At 39.5% G+C, this 25978-nt stretch overlaps 1 protein-coding gene across 2 annotated transcripts in view; it reads left to right on the top strand.

Moving 5' to 3' along the window:
* Positions 1–25978, top strand: part of LOC146829995 (uncharacterized) — a 103037-nt gene that overhangs the window by 22227 nt on the left and 54832 nt on the right. The window contains exons 4-15 of one of the 2 annotated variants that reach the window (XM_085604238.1): positions 1742–1882; positions 3837–3977; positions 5931–6071; positions 8026–8166; positions 10121–10261; positions 12217–12357; positions 14312–14452; positions 16407–16547; positions 18502–18642; positions 20598–20738; positions 22693–22833; positions 24788–24928. In XM_085604238.1, coding sequence (XP_085460364.1) covers positions 1742–1882; positions 3837–3977; positions 5931–6071; positions 8026–8166; positions 10121–10261; positions 12217–12357; positions 14312–14452; positions 16407–16547; positions 18502–18642; positions 20598–20738; positions 22693–22833; positions 24788–24928 — 1692 coding nt within the window. The remainder of the gene's footprint in view (positions 1–1741; positions 1883–3836; positions 3978–5930; positions 6072–8025; positions 8167–10120; positions 10262–12216; positions 12358–14311; positions 14453–16406; positions 16548–18501; positions 18643–20597; positions 20739–22692; positions 22834–24787; positions 24929–25978) is intronic. The other variant, XM_085604239.1, reaches the window with a different exon arrangement.

Here is a 25978-nt window from a genome sequence, read left to right as displayed (position 1 = left end):
CGAAGTTGGTATCACTTCTATGGCCTTCTGTGATAAGCTGGCCTGGTATATGATGTCCACTAATGTAAGCGGGCACCGTGCACCAGTCCATACAACCCTTATGGTGATGTAAGAGGTCTTAAGACAACTGTTAAAGCTCTCTAAGTAGTAGCTGTGGAGAGCAGCCTTCAGGCTAAGTCTTGAAGGAGTATAAAGCAGTGTGTTGTATCAGAATGCAATCTTATAGGATAGATTAAATGGAAAAGAACCACACAAAGTATTTTTAATAATATGTATATATTATATGACACTATCTAGTACATTACAAAAGTTCCTAAACCGAGATAGACACAAAGCACACAATACTTTATCAAATAAATCACAGTTAATAGCACTAATGCACAGTGGGCCCCAGAGGGGATCAAAACATATACTAAGAAAGTCGCATAAGAACCACCACTCGAGTCAGGACAATGTCGAGAGGATATAGAATCTAAGGGACCCCAAGGAACCACTAAAGATGAGTAGATAGGGACCCCCCGGTTAGTGCATGCACTGTGGGAACACTACTGCGGGCTCCGTACAACTCTACGCATAAGTCGCGGTGGAGTTTTAAAGATTAAGGACACTTCCCTGTCTTCCCAATGATATAACAGAAAATACCCAAAACAACTTTGTCAGATGACGTCAGGTAAATATTCGTAAGATAGCCAATTTGAGAAATATCTATATAAAGAGAATGATAATTTGAATTTTGAAAAAGTCTTAGTGAACAGTAGGATTAAATAAAACACCTGTGTAATGAGTGCTTTGTAGGAAATGAGCAATCATTCTAAAATGTAAAGAGACGAGAGTCTCTGAATCTGACGCATATGTAACCCACTACACATTACCCAGAACAGCTCATCTCATTTTTCTGCCAATTATTGCAGCACTAGTTTGCTCAGGACATAACTGTAACATATTTGTCCAGTGTAAGGAGGACTTTTCAGCAGCTTTCTAGAGGAAAATATTGTTGCATTAATGTAAGAGACTTACCTTCTCATTTTGAGGATGACAGTAAAAAAAATCTCACAGGAAATGGTTGATTTCCTTCATGGACTTTTAGCTGCATAGCTAATTTGGGGTTCTGCATATGGCTGATATTCCATGACGTAAAATACTCCAGCTGCTTCACCCATGGTGTCATTGTTGAGTAAATGATGCTAAAACTTGTTGAATATCAGTTGCCTGATCTGAGTGATGGATCTGCCACTAACTCTGTTAGAGACATTACTGTGGCAGTCTGCTGCACAAAGGGAGTCGCCTTTCACTTAAGGATTAGTAACATTTACTTCACCCAGCATGTTTGACAGAGTAGACATGCAGTCATTGGCAGTGTACTCCCACTTTGTGGGTGCATCTGTAGTGTCCACACTTTGAGATGGAAATTCCACTAGCGCAGAAAATCTACTGGCAGAGGAGGGCATTTGTGGATTTTCCATTGAAGTGTCTTTGTCCATAGTGCTTATATCTGCTAAGTTGAAAAAACAGCTACTGATGGAGGACAACTCTATCTCTGATGGAGTTTCCTTCTCTGTCTTGGCAGAGAAGGAAAATGCACCACAATGTGTGTAATCTCTGGATTTGCCAACATATCTACAATTGATTTACGCATAATATAAATTCAACCTGATGGATTTTGATAGACAATCTGCAGTTTCATTTGCTAACCTGTGATTGCAAGATGTATTTTTTATGTAAACAAATGTGTTTTCCACAGTCGAATGTGCCATTGAACCAAAATCAAGAGTCAATTGTGGCTTCGGAGGAATCACCAAAGAGCAGTGCAATGTAAAAGGCTGCTGCTATGATGACAGCAAACCGGGAACCATCTGGTGCTTCAATCCTCTCCAGCCAAATGGTAAGGTGCTAAGAAGAAGGACGTCTGTGTTTTCAATTTCTGTTTTATTGCAAAACAATTGAGGCTATTTTGAAATATCAAATGATTAACTAGATTTGGACACCCAAATTCTCCTCTTTATGGAACACAAGCCACATTCACATAAGAAACTACTAACACAATGGCCTCCAGCATACTCTCTATGCAGTACAGGAAAGCTTGACTTTGAATACTTCGAAGTTGGTATCACTTCTATGGCCTTCTGTGATAAGCTGGCCTGGTATATGATGTCCACTAATGTAAGCGGGCACCGTGCACCAGTCCATACAACCCTTATGGTGATTTAAGAGGTCTTAGACAACTGTTAAAGCTCTCTAAGTAGTAGCTGTGGAGAGCAGCCTTCAGGCTAAGTCTTGAAGGAGTATAAAGCAGTGTGTTGTATCAGAATGCAATCTTATAGGATAGATTAAATGGAAAAGAACCACACAAAGTATTTTTAATAATATGTATATATTATATGACACTATCTAGTACATTACAAAAGTTCCTAAACCGAGATAGACACAAAGCACACAATACTTTATCAAATAAATCACAGTTAATAGCACTAATGCACAGTGGGCCCCAGAGGGGATCAAAACATATACTAAGAAAGTCGCATAAGAACCACCACTCGAGTCAGGACAATGTTGAGAGGATATAGAATCTAAGGGACCCCAAGGAACCACTAAAGATAAGTAGATAGGGACCCCCCGGTGAGTGCATGCACTGTGGGAACACTACTGCGGGCTTCGTACAACTCTACGCATAAGTCGCGGTGGAGTTTTAAAGATTAAGGACCCTTCCCTGTCTTCCCAATGATATAACAGAAAATACCCAAAACAACTTTGTCAGATGACGTCAGGTAAATATTCGTAAGATAGCCAATTTGAGAAATATCTATATAAAGAGAATGATAATTTGAATTTTGAAAAAGTCTTAGTGAACAGTAGGATTAAATAAAACACCTGTGTAATGAGTGCTTTGTAGGAAATGAGCAATCATTCTAAAATGTAAAGAGACGAGGGTCTCTGAATCTGACGCATATGTAACCCACTACACATTACCCAGACCAGCTCATCTCATTTTTCTGCCAATTATTGCAGCACTAGTTTGCTCAGGACATAACTGTAACGTATTTGTCCAGTGTAAGGAGGACTTTTCAGCAGATTTCTAGAGGAAAATATTGCTGCATTAATGTAAGAGACTTACCTACTCATTTGAAGGAGGACAGTGAATAAAATCTCACAGGAAATGGTTGATTTCCTTCATTGACTTTTAGCTGCATAGCTAATTTGGGGTTCTGCATATGGCTGATATTCCATGACGTAAAATAATCCAGCTGCTTCACCCATGGTGTCATTGTTGAGTAAATGATGCTAAAACTTGTTGAATATCAGTTGCCTGATCTGAGTGATGGATCTGCCACTAACTCTGTTAGAGACATTACTGTGGCAGTCTGCTGCACAAAGGGAGTCGCCTTTCACTTAAGGATTAGTAACATTTACTTCACCCAGCATATTTGACAGAGTAGACATGCAGTCATTGGCAGTGTACTCCCACTTTGTGGGTGCATCTGTAGTGTCCACACTTAGAGATGGAAATTCCACTAGCGCAGAAAATCCACTGGCAGAGGACGGCATTTGTGGATTTTCCATTGAAGTGTTTTTGTCCATAATGCTTATATCTGCTAAGTTGAAAAAACAGCTACTGATGCAGGACAACTCTATCTTTGATGGAGTTTCCTTCTCTGTCTTGGCAGAGAAGGAAAATGCACCACAATGTGTGTAATCTCTGGATTTGCCAACATATCTACAATTGATTTACGCATTATATAAATTCAACCTGATGGATTTTGATAGACAATCTGCAGTTTAATTTGCTAACCTGTGATTGCAAGACGTATTTTTTATGTAAACAAATGTGTTTTCCACAGTCGAATGTGCCATTGAACCAAAATCAAGAGTCAATTGTGGCTTCGGAGGAATCACCAAAGAGCAGTGCAATGTAAAAGGCTGCTGCTATGATGACAGCAAACTGGGAACCATCTGGTGCTTCAATCCACTTCAGCCGAACGGTAAGGTGCTAAGAAGAAGGACGTCTGTGTTTTCAATTTCCGGTTTCTTGTAAAACAGTTGAGGATATTTTGAAATATTAAATGATTGACTAGATTTGAACAGCGAAATACCCCTCTTTGTAGAACACATGCCAAATTCACATAAGAAACTACTGACACAATGACCTCCACCATACTATCTATGCAGTACAGGAAAGTTTGACTTTGAATACTTCGAAGTTGGTATCACTTCTATGGCCTTCTGTGATAAGCTGGCCTGGTATATGATGTCCACTAATGTAAGCGGGCACCGTGCACCAGTCCATACAACCCTTATGGTGATTTAAGAGGTCTTAGACAACTGTTAAAGCTCTCTAAGTAGTAGCTGTGGAGAGCAGCCTTCAGGCTAAGTCTTGAAGGAGTATAAAGCAGTGTGTTGTATCAGAATGAAATCTTATAGGATAGATTAAATGGAAAAGAACCACACAAAGTATTTTTAATAATATGTATATATTATATGACACTATCTAGTACATTACAAAAGTTCCTAAACCGAGATAGACACAAAGCACACAATACTTTATCAAATAAATCACAGTTAATAGCACTAATGCACAGTGGGCCCCAGAGGGGATCAAAACATATACTAAGAAAGTCGCATAAGAACCACCACTCGAGTCAGGACAATGTCGAGAGGATATAGAATCTAAGGGACCCCAAGGAACCACTAAAGGTGAGTAGATAGGGACCCCCCGGTGAGTGCATGCACTGTGGGAACACTACTGCGGGCTCCGTACAACTCTACGCATAAGTCGCGGTGGAGTTTTAAAGATTAAGGACCCTTCCCTGTCTTCCCAAGGATATAACAGAAAATACCCAAAACAACTTTGTCAGATGACGTCAGGTAAATATTCGTAAGATAGCCAATTTGAGAAATATCTATATAAAGAGAATGATAATTTGAATTTTGAAAAAGTCTTAGTGAACAGTAGGATTAAATAAAACACCTGTGTAATGAGTGCTTTGTAGGAAATGAGCAATCATTCTAAAATGTAAAGAGACGAGAGTCTCTGAATCTGACGCATATGTAACCCACTACACATTACCCAGAACAGCTCATCTCATTTTTCTGCCAATTATTGCAGCACTTGTTTGCTCAGGACATAACTGTAACGTATTTGTCCAGTGTAATGAGGACTTTTCAGCAGATTTCTAGAGGAAAATATTGTTGCATTAATGTAAGAGACTTACCTTCTCATTTTGAGGATGACAGTAAAAAAAATCTCACAGGAAATGGTTGATTTCCTTCATGGACTTTTAGCTGCATAGCTAATTTGGGGTTCTGCATATGGCTGATATTCCATGACGTAAAATACTCCAGCTGCTTCACCCATGGTGTCATTGTTGAGTAAATGATGCTAAAACTTGTTGAATATCAGTTGCCTGATCTGAGTGATGGATCTGCCACTAACTCTGTTAGAGACATTACTGTGGCAGTCTGCTGAAAAAGGGAGTCGCCTTTCACTTAAGGATTAGTAACATTTACTTCACCCAGCATGTTTGACAGAGTAGACATGCAGTCATTGGCAGTGTACTCCCACTTTGTGGGTGCATCTGTAGTGTCCACACTTTGAGATGGAAATTCCACTAGCGCAGAAAATCTACTGGCAGAGGAGGGCATTTGTGGATTTTCCATTGAAGTGTCTTTGTCCATAGTGCTTATATCTGCTAAGTTGAAAAAACAGCTACTGATGGAGGACAACTCTATCTCTGATGGAGTTTCCTTCTCTGTCTTGGCAGAGAAGGAAAATGCACCACAATGTGTATAATCTCTGGATTTGCCAACATATCTACAATTGATTTACGCATAATATAAATTCAACCTGATGGATTTTGATAGACAATCTGCAGTTTCATTTGCTAACCTGTGATTGCAAGATGTATTTTTTATGTAAACAAATGTGTTTTCCACAGTCGAATGTGCCATTGAACCAAAATCAAGAGTCAATTGTGGCTTCGGAGGAATCACCAAAGAGCAGTGCAATGTAAAAGGCTGCTGCTATGATGACAGCAAACCGGGAACCATCTGGTGCTTCAATCCTCTCCAGCCAAATGGTAAGGTGCTAAGAAGAAGGACGTCTGTGTTTTCAATTTCCAGTTTCTTGTAAAACAGTTGAGGATATTTTGAAATATTAAATGATTGACTAGATTTGAACAGCGAAATACCCCTCTTTGTAGAACACATGCCAAATTCACATAAGAAACTACTGACACAATGGCCTCCAGCATACTCTCTATGCAGCACAGGAAAGCTTGACTTTGAATACTTCGAAGTTGGTATCACTTCTATGGCCTTCTGTGATAAGCTGGACTGGTATATGATGTCCACTAATGTAAGCGGGCACCGTGCACCAGTCCATACAACCCTTATGGTGATTTAAGAGGTCTTAGACAACTGTTAAAGCTCTCTAAGTAGTAGCTGTGGAGAGCAGCCTTCAGGCTAAGTCTTGAAGGAGTATAAAGCAGTGTGTTGTATCAGAATGCAATCTTATAGGATAGATTAAATGGAAAAGAACCACACAAAGTATTTTTAATAATATGTATATATTATATGACACTATCTAGTACATTACAAAAGTTCCTAAACCGAGATAGACACAAAGCACACAATACTTTATCAAATAAATCACAGTTAATAGCACTAATGCACAGTGGGCCCCAGAGGGGATCAAAACATATACTAAGAAAGTCGCATAAGAACCACCACTCGAGTCAGGACAATGTTGAGAGGATATAGAATCTAAGGGACCCCAAGGAACCACTAAAGATGAGTAGATAGGGACCCCCCGGTGAGTGCATGCACTGTGGGAACACTACTGCGGGCTCCGTACAACTCTACGCATAAGTCGCGGTGGAGTTTTAAAGATTAAGGACACTTCCCTGTCTTCCCAATGATATAACAGAAAATACCCAAAACAACTTTGTCAGATGACGTCAGGTAAATATTCGTAAGATAGCCAATTTGAGAAATATCTATATAAAGAGAATGATAATTTGAATTTTGAAAAAGTCTTAGTGAACAGTAGGATTAAATAAAACACCTGTGTAATGAGTGCTTTGTAGGAAATGAGCAATCATTCTAAAATGTAAAGAGACGAGAGTCTCTGAATCTGACGCATATGTAACCCACTACACATTACCCAGAACAGCTCATCTCATTTTTCTACCAATTATTGCAGCACTAGTTTGCTCAGGACATAACTGTAACATATTTGTCCAGTGTAAGGAGGACTTTTCAGCAGATTTCTAGAGGAAAATATTGTTGCATTAATGTAAGAGACTTACCTACTCATTTGAAGGAGGACAGTGAATAAAATCTCACAGGAAATGGTTGATTTCCTTCATGGACTTTTATCTGCATAGCTAATTTGGGGTTCTGCATATGGCTGATATTCCATGACGTAAAATAATCCAGCTGCTTCACCCATGGTGTCATTGTTGAGTAAATGATGCTAAAACTTGTTGAATATCAGTTGCCTGATCTGAGTGATGGATCTGCCACTAACTCTGTTAGAGACATTACTGTGGCAGTCTGCTGAACAAAGGGAGTCGCCTTTCACTTAAGGATTAGTAACATTTACTTCACCCAGCATATTTGACAGAGTAGACATGCAGTCATTGGCAGTGTACTCCCACTTTGTGGGTGCATCTGTAGTGTCCACACTTTGAGATGGAAATTCCACTAGCGCAGAAAATCCACTGGCAGAGGAGGGCATTTGTGGATTTTCCATTGAAGTGTTTTTGTCCATAGTGCTGATATCTGCTAAGTTGAAAAAACAGCTACTGATGCAGGACAACTCTATCTTTGATGGAGTTTCCTTCTCTGTCTTGGCAGAGAAAGAAAATGCACCACAATGTGTGTAATCTCTGGATTTGCCAACATATCTACAATTGATTTACGCATTATATAAATTCAACCTGATGGATTTTGATAGACAATCTGCAGTTTAATTTGCTAACCTGTGATTGCAAGATGTATTTTTTATGTAAACAAATGTGTTTTCCACAGTCGAATGTGCCATTGAACCAAAATCAAGAGTCAACTGTGGCTTCGGAGGAATCACCAAAGAGCAGTGCAATGTAAAAGGCTGCTGCTATGATGACAGCAAACCGGGAACCATCTGGTGCTTCAATCCACTTCAGCCGAACGGTAAGGTGCTAAGAAGAAGGACGTCTGTGTTTTCAATTTCCGGTTTCTTGTAAAACAGTTGAGGATATTTTGAAATATTAAATGATTGACTAGATTTGAACAGCGAAATATCCCTCTTTGTAGAACACATGCCAAATTCACATAAGAAACTACTGACACAATGGCCTCCAGCATACTCTCTATGCAGTACAGGAAAGCTTGACTTGGAATACTTCGAAGTTGGTATCACTTCTATGGCCTTCTGTGATAAGCTGGCCTGGTATATGATGTCCACTAATGTAAGCGGGCACCGTGCACCAGTCCATACAACCCTTATGGTGATTTAAGAGGTCTTAGACAACTGTTAAAGCTCTCTAAGTAGTAGCTGTGGAGAGCAGCCTTCAGGCTAAGTCTTGAAGGAGTATAAAGCAGTGTGTTGTATCAGAATGCAATCTTATAGGATAGATTAAATGGAAAAGAACCACACAAAGTATTTTTAATAATATGTATATATTATATGACACTATCTAGTACATTACAAAAGTTCCTAAACCGAGATAGACACAAAGCACACAATACTTTATCAAATAAATCACAGTTAATAGCACTAATGCACAGTGGGCCCCAGAGGGGATCAAAACATATACTAAGAAAGTCGCATAAGAACCACCACTCGAGTCAGGACAATGTCGAGAGGATATAGAATCTAAGGGACCCCAAGGAACCACTAAAGATGAGTAGATAGGGACCCCCCGGTGAGTGCATGCACTGTGGGAACACTACTGAGGGCTCCGTACAACTCTACGCATAAGTCGCGGTGGAGTTTTAAAGATTAAGGACCCTTCCCTGTCTTCCCAATGATATAACAGAAAATACCCAAAACAACTTTGTCAGATGACGTCAGGTAAATATTCGTAAGATAGCCAATTTGAGAAATATCTACATAAAGAGAATGATAATTTGAATTTTGAAAAAGTCTTAGTGAACAGTAGGATTAAATAAAACACCTGTGTAATGAGTGCTTTGTAGGAAATGAGCAATCATTCTAAAATGTAAAGAGACGAGAGTCTCTGAATCTGACGCATATGTAACCCACTACACATTACCCAGAACAGCTCATCTCATTTTTCTGCCAATTATTGCAGCACTAGTTTGCTCAGGACATAACTGTAACGTATTTGTCCAGTGTAAGGAGGACTTTTCAGCAGATTTCTAGAGGAAAATATTGTTGCATTAATGTAAGAGACTTACCTACTCATTTGAAGGAGGACAGTGAATAAAATCTCACAGGAAATGGTTGATTTCCTTCATGGACTTTTAGCTGCATAGCTAATTTGGGGTTCTGCATATGGCTGATATTCCATGACGTAAAATAATCCAGCTGCTTCACCCATGGTGTCATTGTTGAGTAAATGATGCTAAAACTTGTTGAATATCAGTTGCCTGATCTGAGTGATGGATCTGCCACTAACTCTGTTAGAGACATTACTGTGGCAGTCTGCTGAACAAAGGGAGTCGCCTTTCACTTAAGGATTAGTAACATTTACTTCACCCAGCATATTTGACAGAGTAGACATGCAGTCATTGGCAGTGTACTCCCACTTTGTGGGTGCATCTGTAGTGTCCACACTTTGAGATGGAAATTCCACTAGCGCAGAAAATCCACTGGCAGAGGAGGCCATTTGTGGATTTTCCATTGAAGTGTTTTTGTCCATAGTGCTTATATCTGCTAAATTGAAAAAACAGCTACTGATGCAGGACAACTCTATCTTTGATGGAGTTTCCTTCTCTGTCTTGGCAGAGAAGGAAAATGCACCACAATGTGTGTAATCTCTGGATTTGCCAACATATCTACAATTGATTTAAGCATTATATAAATTCAACCTGATGGATTTTGATAGACAATCTGCAGTTTAACTTGCTAACCTGTGATTGCAAGATGTATTTTTTATGTAAACAAATGTGTTTTCCACAGTCGAATGTGCCATTGAACCAAAATCAAGAGTCAATTGTGGCTTCGGAGGAATCACCAAAGAGCAGTGCAATGTAAAAGGCTGCTGCTATGATGACAGCAAACCGGGAACCATCTGGTGCTTCAATCCACTTCAGCCGAACGGTAAGGTGCTAAGAAGAAGGACGTCTGTGTTTTCAATTTCCGGTTTCTTGTAAAACAGTTGAGGATATTTTGAAATATTAAATGATTGACTAGATTTGAACAGCGAAATACCCCTCTTTGTAGAACACATGCCAAATTCACATAAGAAACTACTGACACAATGACCTCCAGCATACTCTCTATGCAGTACAGGAAAGTTTGACTTTGAATACTTCGAAGTTGGTATCACTTCTATGGCCTTCTGTGATAAGCTGGCCTGGTATATGATGTCCACTAATGTAAGCGGGCACCGTGCACCAGTCCATACAACCCTTATGGTGATTTAAGAGGTCTTAAGACAACTGTTAAAGCTCTCTAAGTAGTAGCTGTGGAGAGCAGCCTTCAGGCTAAGTCTTGAAGGAGTATAAAGCAGTGTGTTGTATCAGAATGCAATCTTATAGGATAGATTAAATGGAAAAGAACCACACAAAGTATTTTTAATAATATGTATATATTATATGACACTATCTAGTACATTACAAAAGTTCCTAAACCGAGATAGACACAAAGCACACAATACTTTATCAAATAAATCACAGTTAATAGCACTAATGCACAGTGGGCCCCAGAGGGGATCAAAACATATACTAAGAAAGTCGCATAAGAACCACCACTCGAGTCAGGACAATGTCGAGAGGATATAGAATCTAAGGGACCCCAAGGAACCACTAAAGGTGAGTAGATAGGGACCCCCCGGTGAGTGCATGCACTGTGGGAACACTACTGCGGGCTCCGTACAACTCTACGCAGAAGTCGTGGTGGAGTTTTAAAGATTAAGGACCCTTCCCTGTCTTCCCAAGGATATAACAGAAAATACCCAAAACAACTTTGTCAGATGACGTCAGGTAAATATTCGTAAGATAGCCAATTTGAGAAATATCTATATAAAGAGAATGATAATTTGAATTTTGAAAAAGTCTTAGTGAACAGTAGGATTAAATAAAACACCTGTGTAATGAGTGCTTTGTAGGAAATGAGCAATCATTCTAAAATGTAAAGAGACGAGAGTCTCTGAATCTGACGCATATGTAACCCACTACACATTACCCAGAACAGCTCATCTCATTTTTCTGCCAATTATTGCAGCACTAGTTTGCTCAGGACATAACTGTAACATATTTGTCCAGTGTAAGGAGGACTTTTCAGCAGATTTCTAGAGGAAAATATTGTTGCATTAATGTAAGAGACTTACCTACTCATTTGAAGGAGGACAGTGAATAAAATCTCACAGGAAATGGTTGATTTCCTTCATGGACTTTTAGCTGCATAGCTAATTTGGGGTTCTGCATATGGCTGATATTCCATGACGTAAAATAATCCAGCTGCTTCACCCATGGTGTCATTGTTGAGTAAATGATGCTAAAACTTGTTGAATATCAGTTGCCTGATCTGAGTGATGGATCTGCCACTAACTCTGTTAGAGACATTACTGTGGCAGTCTGCTGAACAAAGGGAGTCGCCTTTCACTTAAGGATTAGTAACATTTACTTAACCCAGCATATTTGACAGAGTAGACATGCAGTCATTGTGAGTGTACTCCCACTTTGTGGGTGCATCTGTAGTGTCCACACTTTGAGATGGAAATTCCACTAGCGCAGAAAATCCACTGGCAGAGGAGGGCATTTGTGGATTTTCCATTGAAGTGTTTTTGTCCATAGAGCTTATATCTGCTAAGTTGAAAAAACAGCTACTGATGCAGGACAACTCTATCTTTGATGGAGTTTCCTTCTCTGTCTTGGCAGAGAAAGAAAATGCACCACAATGTGTGTAATCTCTGGATTTGCCAACATATCTACAATTGATTTACGCATTATATAAATTCAACCTGATGGATTTTGATAGACAATCTGCAGTTTAATTTGCTAACCTGTGATTGCAAGATGTATTTTTTATGTAAACAAATGTGTATTCCACAGTCGAATGTGCCATTGAACCAAAATCAAGAGTCAACTGTGGCTTCGGAGGAATCACCAAAGAGCAGTGCAATGTAAAAGGCTGCTGCTATGATGACAGCAAACCGGGAACCATCTGGTGCTTCAATCCACTTCAGCCGAACGGTAAGGTGCTAAGAAGAAGGACGTCTGTGTTTTCAATTTCCGGTTTCTTGTAAAACAGTTGAGGATAATTTGAAATATTAAATGATTGACTAGATTTGAACAGCGAAATACCCCTCTTTGTAGAACACATGCCAAATTCACATAAGAAACTACTGACACAATGGCCTCCAGCATACTCTCTATGCAGTACAGGAAAGCTTGACTTTGAATACTTCGAAGTTGGTATCACTTCTATGGCCTTCTGTGATAAGCTGGCCTGGTATATGATGTCCACTAATGTAAGCGGGCACCGTGCACCAGTCCATACAACCCTTATGGTGATTTAAGAGGTCTTAGACAACTGTTAAAGCTCTCTAAGTAGTAGCTGTGGAGAGCAGCCTTCAGGCTAAGTCTTGAAGGAGTATAAAGCAGTGTGTTGTATCAGAATGCAATCCTATAGGATAGATTAAATGGAAAAGAACCACACAAAGTATTTTTAATAATATGTATATATTATATGACACTATCTAGTACATTACAAAAGTTCCTAAATCGAGATAGACGCAAAGCACACAATACTTTATCAAATAAATCACAGTTAATAGCACTAATGCACAGTGGGCCCCAGAGGGGATCAAAACATATACTAAGAAAGTCGCATAAGAACCACCACTCGAGTCAGGACAATGTCGAGAGGATATAGAATCTAAGGGACCCCAAGGAACCACTGAAGATGAGTAGATAGGGACCCCCCGGTGAGTGCATGCACTGTGGGAACACTACTGCGGGCTCCGTACAACTCTACGCATAAGTCGCGGTGGAGTTTTAAAGATTAAGGACCCTTCCCTGTCTTCCCAATGATATAACAGAAAATACCCAAAACAACTTTGTCAGATGACGTCAGGTAAATATTCGTAAGGTAGCCAATTTCAGAAATATCTATATAAAGAGAATGATAATTTGAATTTTGAAAAAGTCTTAGTGAACAGTAGGATTAAATAAAACACCTGTGTAATGAGTGCTTTGTAGGAAATGAGCAATCATTCTAAAATGTAAAGAGACGAGAGTCTCTGAATCTGACGCATATGTAACCCACTACACATTACCCAGAACAGCTCATCTCATTTTTCTGCCAATTATTGCAGCACTAGTTTGCTCAGGACATAACTGTAACATATTTGTCCAGTGTAAGGAGGACTTTTCAGCAGCTTTCTAGAGGAAAATATTGTTGCATTAATGTAAGAGACTTAACTTCTCATTTTGAGGATGACAGTAAAAAAAATCTCACAGGAAATGGTTGATTTCCTTCATGGACTTTTAGCTGCATAGCTAATTTGGGGTTCTGCATATGGCTGATATTCCATGACGTAAAATACTCCAGCTGCTTCACCCATGGTGTCATTGTTGAGTAAATGATGCTAAAACTTGTTGAATATCAGTTGCCTGATCTGAGTGATGGATCTGCCACTAACTCTGTTAGAGACATTACTGTGGCAGTCTGCTGCACAAAGGGAGTCGCCTTTCACTTAAGGATTAGTAACATTTACTTCACCCAGCATGTTTGACAGAGTAGACATGCAGTCATTGGCAGTGTACTCCCACTTTGTGGGTGCATCTGTAGTGTCCACACTTTGAGATGGAAATTCCACTAGCGCAGAAAATCTACTGGCAGAGGAGGGCATTTGTGGATTTTCCATTGAAGTGTCTTTGTCCATAGTGCTTATATCTGCTAAGTTGAAAAAACAGCTACTGATGGAGGACAACTCTATCTCTGATGGAGTTTCCCTCTCTGTCTTGGCAGAGAAGGAAAATGCACCACAATGTGTGTAATCTCTGGATTTGCCAACATATCTACAATTGATTTACGCATAATATAAATTCAACCTGATGGATTTTGATAGACAATCTGCAGTTTCATTTGCTAACCTGTGATTGCAAGATGTATTTTTTATGTTATCAAATGTGTTTTCCACAGTCGAATGTGCCATTGAACCAAAATCAAGAGTCAATTGTGGCTTCGGAGGAATCACCAAAGAGCAGTGCAATGTAAAAGGCTGCTGCTATGATGACAGCAAACCGGGAACCATCTGGTGCTTCAATCCTCTCCAGCCAAATGGTAAGGTGCTAAGAAGAAGGACGTCTGTGTTTTCAATTTCTGTTTTATTGCAAAACAATTGAGGCTATTTTGAAATATCAAATGATTAACTAGATTTGGACACCCAAATTCTCCTCTTTATGGAACACAAGCCACATTCACATAAGAAACTACTAACACAATGGCCTCCAGCATACTCTCTATGCAGTACAGGAAAGCTTGACTTTGAATACTTCGAAGTTGGTATCACTTCTATGGCCTTCTGTGATAAGCTGGCCTGGTATATGATGTCCACTAATGTAAGCGGGCACCGTGCACCAGTCCATACAACCCTTATGGTGATTTAAGAGGTCTTAGACAACTGTTAAAGCTCTCTAAGTAGTAGCTGTGGAGAGCAGCCTTCGGGCTAAGTCTTGAAGGAGTATAAAGCAGTGTGTTGTATCAGAATGCAATCTTATAGGATAGATTAAATGGAAAAGAACCACACAAAGTATTTTTAATAATATGTATATATTATATGACACTATCTAGTACATTACAAAAGTTCCTAAACCGAGATAGACACAAAGCACACAATACTTTATCAAATAAATCACAGTTAATAGCACTAATGCACAGTGGGCCCCAGAGGGGATCAAAACATATACTAAGAAAGTCGCATAAGAACCACCACTCGAGTCAGGACAATGTTGAGAGGATATAGAATCTAAGGGACCCCAAGGAACCACTAAAGATAAGTAGATAGGGACCCCCCGGTGAGTGCATGCACTGTGGGAACACTACTGCGGGCTTCGTACAACTCTACGCATAAGTCGCGGTGGAGTTTTAAAGATTAAGGACCCTTCCCTGTCTTCCCAATGATATAACAGAAAATACCCAAAACAACTTTGTCAGATGACGTCAGGTAAATATTCGTAAGATAGCCAATTTGAGAAATATCTATATAAAGAGAATGATAATTTGAATTTTGAAAAAGTCTTAGTGAACAGTAGGAATAAATAAAACACCTGTGTAATGAGTGCTTTGTAGGAAATGAGCAATCATTCTAAAATGTAAAGAGACGAGGGTCTCTGAATCTGACGCATATGTAACCCACTACACATTACCCAGACCAGCTCATCTCATTTTTCTGCCAATTATTGCAGCACTAGTTTGCTCAGGACATAACTGTAACGTATTTGTCCAGTGTAAGGAGGACTTTTCAGCAGATTTCTAGAGGAAAATATTGCTGCATTAATGTAAGAGACTTACCTACTCATTTGAAGGAGGACAGTGAATAAAATCTCACAGGAAATGGTTGATTTCCTTCATGGACTTTTAGCTGCATAGCTAATTTGGGGTTCTGCATATGGCTGATATTCCATGACGTAAAATAATCCAGCTGCTTCACCCATGGTGTCATTGTTGAGTAAATGATGCTAAAACTTGTTGAATATCAGTTGCCTGATCTGAGTGATGGATCTGCCACTAACTCTGTTAGAGACATTACTGTGGCAGTCTGCTGCACAAAGGGAGTCGCCTTTCACTTAAGGATTAGTAACATTTACTTCACCCAGCATATTTGACAGAGTAGACATGCAGTCATTGGCAGTGTACTCCCACTTTGTGGGTGCATCTGTAGTGTCCACACTTAGAGATGGAAATTCCACTAGCGCAGAAAATCCACTGGCAGAGGAGGGCATTTGTGGATTTTCCATTGAAGTGTTTTTGTCCATAATGCTTATATCTGCTAAGTTGAAAAAACAGCTACTGATGCAGGACAACTCTATCTTTGATGGAGTTTCCTTCTCTGTCTTGGCAGAGAAGGAAAATGCACCACAATGTGTGTAATCTCTGGATTTGCCAACATATCTACAATTGATTTACGCATTATATAAATTCAACCTGATGGATTTTGATAGACAATCTGCAGTTTAATTTGCTAACCTGTGATTGCAAGATGTATTTTTTATGTAAACAAATGTGTTTTCCACAGTCGAATGTGCCATTGAACCAAAATCAAGAGTCAATTGTGGCTTCGGAGGAATCACCAAAGAGCAGTGCAATGTAAAAGGCTGCTGCTATGATGACAGCAAACTGGGAACCATCTGGTGCTTCAATCCACTTCAGCCGAACGGTAAGGTGCTAAGAAGAAGGACGTCTGTGTTTTCAATTTCCGGTTTCTTGTAAAACAGTTGAGGATATTTTGAAATATTAAATGATTGACTAGATTTGAACAGCGAAATACCCCTCTTTGTAGAACACATGCCAAATTCACATAAGAAACTACTGACACAATGACCTCCACCATACTATCTATGCAGTACAGGAAAGTTTGAATTTGAATACTTCGAAGTTGGTATCACTTCTATGGCCTTCTGTGATAAGCTGGCCTGGTATATGATGTCCACTAATGTAAGCGGGCACCGTGCACCAGTCCATACAACCCTTATGGTGATTTAAGAGGTCTTAGACAACTGTTAAAGCTCTCTAAGTAGTAGCTGTGGAGAGCAGCCTTCAGGCTAAGTCTTGAAGGAGTATAAAGCAGTGTGTTGTATCAGAATGAAATCTTATAGGATAGATTAAATGGAAAAGAACCACACAAAGTATTTTTAATAATATGTATATATTATATGACACTATCTAGTACATTACAAAAGTTCCTAAACCGAGATAGACACAAAGCACACAATACTTTATCAAATAAATCACAGTTAATAGCACTAATGCACAGTGGGCCCCAGAGGGGATCAAAACATATACTAAGAAAGTCGCATAAGAACCACCACTCGAGTCAGGACAATGTCGAGAGGATATAGAATCTAAGGGACCCCAAGGAACCACTAAAGGTGAGTAGATAGGGACCCCCCGGTGAGTGCATGCACTGTGGGAACACTACTGCGGGCTCCGTACAACTCTACGCATAAGTCGCGGTGGAGTTTTAAAGATTAAGGACCCTTCCCTGTCTTCCCAAGGATATAACAGAAAATACCCAAAACAACTTTGTCAGATGACGTCAGGTAAATATTCGTAAGATAGCCAATTTGAGAAATATCTATATAAAGAGAATGATAATTTGAATTTTGAAAAAGTCTTAGTGAACAGTAGGATTAAATAAAACACCTGTGTAATGAGTGCTTTGTAGGAAATGAGCAATCATTCTAAAATGTAAAGAGACGAGAGTCTCTGAATCTGACGCATATGTAACCCACTACACATTACCCAGAACAGCTCATCTCATTTTTCTGCCAATTATTGCAGCACTAGTTTGCTCAGGACATAACTGTAACGTATTTGTCCAGTGTAAGGAGGACTTTTCAGCAGATTTCTAGAGGAAAATATTGTTGCATTAATGTAAGAGACTTACCTACTCATTTGAAGGAGGACAGTGAATAAAATCTCACAGGAAATGGTTGATTTCCTTCATGGACTTTTAGCTGCATAGCTAATTTGGGGTTCTGCATATGGCTGATATTCCATGACGTAAAATAATCCAGCTGCTTCACCCATGGTGTCATTGTTGAGTAAATGATGCTAAAACTTGTTGAATATCAGTTGCCTGATCTGAGTGATGGATCTGCCACTAACTCTGTTAGAGACATTACTGTGGCAGTCTGCTGAACAAAGGGAGTCGCCTTTCACTTAAGGATTAGTAACATTTACTTCACCCAGCATATTTGACAGAGTAGACATGCAGTCATTGGCAGTGTACTCCCACTTTGTGGGTGCATCTGTAGTGTCCACACTTTGAGATGGAAATTCCACTAGCGCAGAAAATCCACTGGCAGAGGAGGCCATTTGTGGATTTTCCATTGAAGTGTTTTTGTCCATAGTGCTTATATCTGCTAAATTGAAAAAACAGCTACTGATGCAGGACAACTCTATCTTTGATGGAGTTTCCTTCTCTGTCTTGGCAGAGAAGGAAAATGCACCACAATGTGTGTAATCTCTGGATTTGCCAACATATCTACAATTGATTTAAGCATTATATAAATTCAACCTGATGGATTTTGATAGACAATCTGCAGTTTAACTTGCTAACCTGTGATTGCAAGATGTATTTTTTATGTAAACAAATGTGTTTTCCACAGTCGAATGTGCCATTGAACCAAAATCAAGAGTCAATTGTGGCTTCGGAGGAATCACCAAAGAGCAGTGCAATGTAAAAGGCTGCTGCTATGATGACAGCAAACCGGGAACCATCTGGTGCTTCAATCCACTTCAGCCGAACGGTAAGGTGCTAAGAAGAAGGACGTCTGTGTTTTCAATTTCCGGTTTCTTGTAAAACAGTTGAGGATATTTTGAAATATTAAATGATTGACTAGATTTGAACAGCGAAATACCCCTCTTTGTAGAACACATGCCAAATTCACATAAGAAACTACTGACACAATGACCTCCAGCATACTCTCTATGCAGTACAGGAAAGTTTGACTTTGAATACTTCGAAGTTGGTATCACTTCTATGGCCTTCTGTGATAAGCTGGCCTGGTATATGATGTCCACTAATGTAAGCGGGCACCGTGCACCAGTCCATACAACCCTTATGGTGATTTAAGAGGTCTTAAGACAACTGTTAAAGCTCTCTAAGTAGTAGCTGTGGAGAGCAGCCTTCAGGCTAAGTCTTGAAGGAGTATAAAGCAGTGTGTTGTATCAGAATGCAATCTTATAGGATAGATTAAATGGAAAAGAACCACACAAAGTATTTTTAATAATATGTATATATTATATGACACTATCTAGTACATTACAAAAGTTCCTAAACCGAGATAGACACAAAGCACACAATACTTTATCAAATAAATCACAGTTAATAGCACTAATGCACAGTGGGCCCCAGAGGGGATCAAAACATATACTAAGAAAGTCGCATAAGAACCACCACTCGAGTCAGGACAATGTCGAGAGGATATAGAATCTAAGGGACCCCAAGGAACCACTAAAGGTGAGTAGATAGGGACCCCCCGGTGAGTGCATGCACTGTGGGAACACTACTGCGGGCTCCGTACAACTCTACGCAGAAGTCGTGGTGGAGTTTTAAAGATTAAGGACCCTTCCCTGTCTTCCCAAGGATATAACAGAAAATACCCAAAACAACTTTGTCAGATGACGTCAGGTAAATATTCGTAAGATAGCCAATTTGAGAAATATCTATATAAAGAGAATGATAATTTGAATTTTGAAAAAGTCTTAGTGAACAGTAGGATTAAATAAAACACCTGTGTAATGAGTGCTTTGTAGGAAATGAGCAATCATTCTAAAATGTAAAGAGACGAGAGTCTCTGAATCTGACGCATATGAAACCCACTACACATTACCCAGAACAGCTCATCTCATTTTTCTGCCAATTATTGCAGCACTAGTTTGCTCAGGACATAACTGTAACATATTTGTCCAGTGTAAGGAGGACTTTTCAGCAGATTTCTAGAGGAAAATATTGTTGCGTTAATGTAAGAGACTTACCTACTCATTTGAAGGAGGACAGTGAATAAAATCTCACAGGAAATGGTTGATTTCCTTCATGGACTTTTAGCTGCATAGCTAATTTGGGGTTCTGCATATGGCTGATATTCCATGACGTAAAATAATCCAGCTGCTTCACCCATGGTGTCATTGTTGAGTAAATGATGCTAAAACTTGTTGAATATCAGTTGCCTGATCTGAGTGATGGATCTGCCACTAACTCTGTTAGAGACATTACTGTGGCAGTCTGCTGAACAAAGGGAGTCGCCTTTCACTTAAGGATTAGTAACATTTACTTCACCCAGCATATTTGACAGAGTAGACATGCAGTCATTGTGAGTGTACTCCCACTGTGTGGGTGCATCTGTAGTGTCCACACTTTGAGATGGAAATTCCACTAGCGCAGAAAATCCACTGGCAGAGGAGGGCATTTGTGGATTTTCCATTGAAGTGTTTTTGTCCATAGAGCTTATATCTGCTAAGTTGAAAAAACAGCTACTGATGCAGGACAACTCTATCTTTGATGGAGTTTCCTTCTCTGTCTTGGCAGAGAAAGAAAATGCACCACAATGTGTGTAATCTCTGGATTTGCCAACATATCTACAATTGATTTACGCATTATATAAATTCAACCTGATGGATTTTGATAGACAATCTGCAGTTTAATTTGCTAACCTGTGATTGCAAGATGTATTTTTTATGTAAACAAATGTGTATTCCACAGTCGAATATGCCATTGAACCAAAATCAAGAGTCAACTGTGGCTTCGGAGGAATCACCAAAGAGCAGTGCAATGTAAAAGGCTGCTGCTATGATGACAGCAAACCGGGAACCATCTGGTGCTTCAATCCACTTCAGCCGAACAGTAAGGTGCTAAGAAGAAGGACGTCTGTGTTTTCAATTTCCGGTTTCTTGTAAAACAGTTGAGGATAATTTGAAATATTAAATGATTGACTAGATTTGAACAGCGAAATACCCCTCTTTGTAGAACACATGCCAAATTCACATAAGAAACTACTGACACAATGGCCTCCAGCATACTCTCTATGCAGTACAGGAAAGCTTGACTTTGAATACTTCGAAGTTGGTATCACTTCTATGGCCTTCTGTGATAAGCTGGCCTGGTATATGATGTCCACTAATGTAAGCGGGCACCGTGCACCAGTCCATACAACCCTTATGGTGATTTAAGAGGTCTTAGACAACTGTTAAAGCTCTCTAAGTAGTAGCTGTGGAGAGCAGCCTTCAGGCTAAGTCTTGAAGGAGTATAAAGCAGTGTGTTGTATCAGAATGCAATCCTATAGGATAGATTAAATGGAAAAGAACCACACAAAGTATTTTTAATAATATGTATATATTATATGACACTATCTAGTACATTACAAAAGTTCCTAAACCGAGATAGACGCAAAGCACACAATACTTTATCAAATAAATCACAGTTAATAGCACTAATGCACAGTGGGCCCCAGAGGGGATCAAAACATATACTAAGAAAGTCGCATAAGAACCACCACTCGAGTCAGGACAATGTCGAGAGGATATAGAATCTAAGGGACCCCAAGGAACCACTGAAGATGAGTAGATAGGGACCCCCCGGTGAGTGCATGCACTGTGGGAACACTACTGCGGGCTCCGTACAACTCTACGCATAAGTCGCGGTGGAGTTTTAAAGATTAAGGACCCTTCCCTGTCTTCCCAATGATATAACAGAAAATACCCAAAACAACTTTGTCAGATGACGTCAGGTAAATATTCGTAAGGTAGCCAATTTCAGAAATATCTATATAAAGAGAATGATAATTTGAATTTTGAAAAAGTCTTAGTGAACAGTAGGATTAAATAAAACACCTGTGTAATGAGTGCTTTGTAGGAAATGAGCAATCATTCTAAAATGTAAAGAGACGAGAGTCTCTGAATCTGACGCATATGTAACCCACTACACATTACCCAGAACAGCTCATCTCATTTTTCTGCCAATTATTGCAGCACTAGTTTGCTCAGGACATAACTGTAACATATTTATCCAGTGTAAGGAGGACTTTTCAGCAGATTTCTAGAGGAAAATATTGTTGCATTAATGTAAGAGACTTACCTACTCATTTGAAGGAGGACAGTGAATAAAATCTCACAGGAAATGGTTGATTTCCTTCATGGACTTTTAGCTGCATAGCTAATTTGGGGTTCTGCATATGGCTGATATTCCATGACGTAAAATAATCCAGCTGCTTCACCCATGGTGTCATTGTTGAGTAAATGATGCTAAAACTTGTTGAATATCAGTTGCCTGATCTGAGTGATGGATCTGCCACTAACTCTGTTAGAGACATTACTGTGGCAGTCTGCTGAACAAAGGGAGTCGCCTTTCACTTAAGGATTAGTAACATTTACTTCACCCAGCATGTTTGACAGAGTAGACATGCAGTCATTGTGAGTGTACTCCCACTTTGTGGGTGCATCTGTAGTGTCCACACTTTGAGATGGAAATTCCACTAGCGCAGAAAATCCACTGGCAGAGGAGGGCATTTGTGGATTTTCCATTGAAGTGTTTTTGTCCATAGAGCTTATATCTGCTAAGTTGAAAAAACAGCTACTGATGCAGGACAACTCTATCTTTGATGGAGTTTCCTTCTCTGTCTTGGCAGAGAAAGAAAATGCACCACAATGTGTGTAATCTCTGGATTTGCCAACATATCTACAATTGATTTACGCATTATATAAATTCAACCTGATGGATTTTGATAGACAATCTGCAGTTTAATTTGCTAACCTGTGATTGCAAGATGTATTTTTTATGTAAACAAATGTGTATTCCACAGTCGAATGTGCCATTGAACCAAAATCAAGAGTCAACTGTGGCTTCGGAGGAATCACCAAAGAGCAGTGCAATGTAAAAGGCTGCTGCTATGATGACAGCAAACCGGGAACCATCTGGTGCTTCAATCCTCTCCAGCCGAACGGTAAGGTGCTAAGAAGAAGGACGTCTGTGTTTTCAATTTCCGGTTTCTTGTAAAACAGTTGAGGATATTTTGAAATATTAAATGATTGACTAGATTTGAACAGCGAAATACCCCTCTTTATAGAACACATGCCAAATTCACATAAGAAACTACTGACACAATGGCCTCCAGCATACTCTCTATGCAGTACAGGAAAGTTTGACTTTGAATACTTCGAAGTTGGTATCACTTCTATGGCCTTCTGTGATAAGCTGGCCTGGTATATGATGTCAACTAATGTAAGCGGGCACCGTGCACCAGTCCATACAACCCTTATGGTGATTTAAGAGGTCTTAGACAACTGTTAAAGCTCTCTAAGTAGTAGCTGTGGAGAGCAGCCTTCAGGCTAAGTCTTGAAGGAGTATAAAGCAGTGTGTTGTATCAGAATGCAATCTTATAGGATAGATTAAATGGAAAAGAACCACACAAAGTATTTTTAATAATATGTATATATTATATGACACTATCTAGTACATTACAAAAGTTCCTAAACCGAGATAGACACAAAGCACACAATACTTTATCAAATAAATCACAGTTAATAGCACTAATGCACAGTGGGCCCCAGAGGGGATCAAAACATATACTAAGAAAGTCGCATAAGAACCACCACTCGAGTCAGGACAATGTCGAGAGGATATAGAATCAAAGGGACCCCAAGGAACCACTAAAGATGAGTAGATAGGGACCCCCCGGTGAGTGCATGCACTGTGGAAACACTACTGCGGGCTCCGTACAACTCTACGCATAAGTCGCGGTGGAGTTTTAAAGATTAAGGACACTTCCCTGTCTTCCCAATGATATAACAGAAAATACCCAAAACAACTTTGTCAGATGACGTCAGGTAAATATTCGTAAGATAGCCAATTTGAGAAATATCTATATAAAGAGAATGATAATTTGAATTTTGAAAAAGTCTTAGTGAACAGTAGGATTAAATAAAACACCTGTGTAATGAGTGCTTTGTAGGAAATGAGCAATCATTCTAAAATGTAAAGAGACGAGAGTCTCTGAATCTGACGCATATGTAACCCACTACACATTACCCAGAACAGCTCATCTCATTTTTCTGCCAATTATTGCAGCACTAGTTTGCTCAGGACATAACTGTAACGTATTTGTCCAGTGTAAGGAGGACTTTTCAGCAGATTTCTAGAGGAAAATATTGTTGCATTAATGTAAGAGACTTACCTACTCATTTGAAGGAGGACAGTGAATAAAATCTCACAGGAAATGGTTGATTTCCTTCATGGACTTTTAGCTGCATAGCTAATTTGGGGTTCTGCATATGGCTGATATTCCATGACGTAAAATAATCCAGCTGCTTCACCCATGGTGTCATTGATGAGTAAATGATGCTAAAACTTGTTGAATATCAGTTGCCTGATCTGAGTGATGGTTCTGCCACTAACTCTGTTAGAGACATTACTGTGGCAGTCTGCTGAACAAAGGGAGTCGCCTTTCACTTAAGGATTAGTAACATTTACTTCACCCAGCATATTTGACAGAGTAGACATGCAGTCATTGTGAGTGTACTCCCACTTTGTGGGTGCATCTGTAGTGTCCACACTTTGAGATGGAAATTCCACTAGCGCAGAAAATCCACTGGCAGAGGAGGGCATTTGTGGATTTTCCATTGAAGTGTTTTTGTCCATAGAGCTTATATCTGCTAAGTTGAAAAAACAGCGACTGATGCAGGACAACTCTATCTTTGATGGAGTTTCCTTCTCTGTCTTGGCAGAGAAAGAAAATGCACCACAATGTGTGTAATCTCTGGATTTGCCAACATATCTACAATTGATTTACGCATTATATAAATTCAACCTGATGGATTTTGATAGACAATCTGCAGTTTAATTTGCTAACCTGTGATTGCAAGATGTATTTTTTATGTAAACAAATGTGTATTCCACAGTCGAATGTGCCATTGAACCAAAATCAAGAGTCAACTGTGGCTTCGGAGGAATCACCAAAGAGCAGTGCAATGTAAAAGGCTGCTGCTATGATGACAGCAAACCGGGAACCATCTGGTGCTTCAATCCACTTCAGCCGAACGGTAAGGTGCTAAGAAGAAGGACGTCTGTGTTTTCAATTTCCGGTTTCTTGTAAAACAGTTGAGGATATTTTGAAATATTAAATGATTGACTAGATTTGAACAGCGAAATACCCCTCTTTGTAGAACACATGCCAAATTCACATAAGAAACTACTGACACAATGGCCTCCAGCATACTCTCTATGCAGTACAGGAAAGTTTGACTTTGAATACTTCGAAGTTGGTATCACTTCTATGGCCTTCTGTGATAAGCTGGCCTGGTATATGATATCCACTAATGTAAGCGGGCACCGTGCACCAGTCCATACAACCCTTATGGTGATTTAAGAGGTCTTAGACAACTGTTAAAGCTCTCTAAGTAGTAGCTGTGGAGAGCAGCCTTCAGGCTAAGTCTTGAAGGAGTATAAAGCAGTGTGTTGTATCAGAATGCAATCTTATAGGATAGATTAAATGGAAAAGAACCACACAAAGTATTTTTAATAATATGTATATATTATATGACACTATCTAGTACATTACAAAAGTTCCTAAACCGAGATAGACACAAAGCACACAATACTTTATCAAATAAATCACAGTTAATAGCACTAATGCACAGTGGGCCCCAGAGGGGATCAAAACATATACTAAGAAAGTCGCATAAGAACCACCACTCGAGTCAGGACAATGTCGAGAGGATATAGAATCTAAGGGACCCCAAGGAACCACTAAAGGTGAGTAGATAGGGACCCCCCGGTGAGTGCATGCACTGTGGGAACACTACTGCGGGCTCCGTACAACTCTACGCATAAGTCGCGGTGGAGTTTTAAAGATTAAGGACCCTTCCCTGTCTTCCCAATGATATAACAGAAAATACCCAAAACAACTTTGTCAGATGACGTCAGGTAAATATTCGTAAGATAGCCAATTTGAGAAATATCTATATAAAGAGAATGATAATTTGAATTTTGAAAAAGTCTTAGTGAACAGTAGGATTAAATAAAACACCTGTGTAATGAGTGCTTTGTAGAAAATAAGCAATCATTCTAAAATGTAAAGAGACGAGAGTCTC

This window comes from Triturus cristatus, chromosome 5_1 (genome assembly GCF_964204655.1).
Source record: "Triturus cristatus chromosome 5_1, aTriCri1.1, whole genome shotgun sequence".
Classification (NCBI taxonomy): Eukaryota; Metazoa; Chordata; class Amphibia; order Caudata; family Salamandridae; genus Triturus; species Triturus cristatus.
Note: the sequence above shows the minus strand (reverse complement) of the source record. Positions and strands in the feature narration are given on the sequence as shown.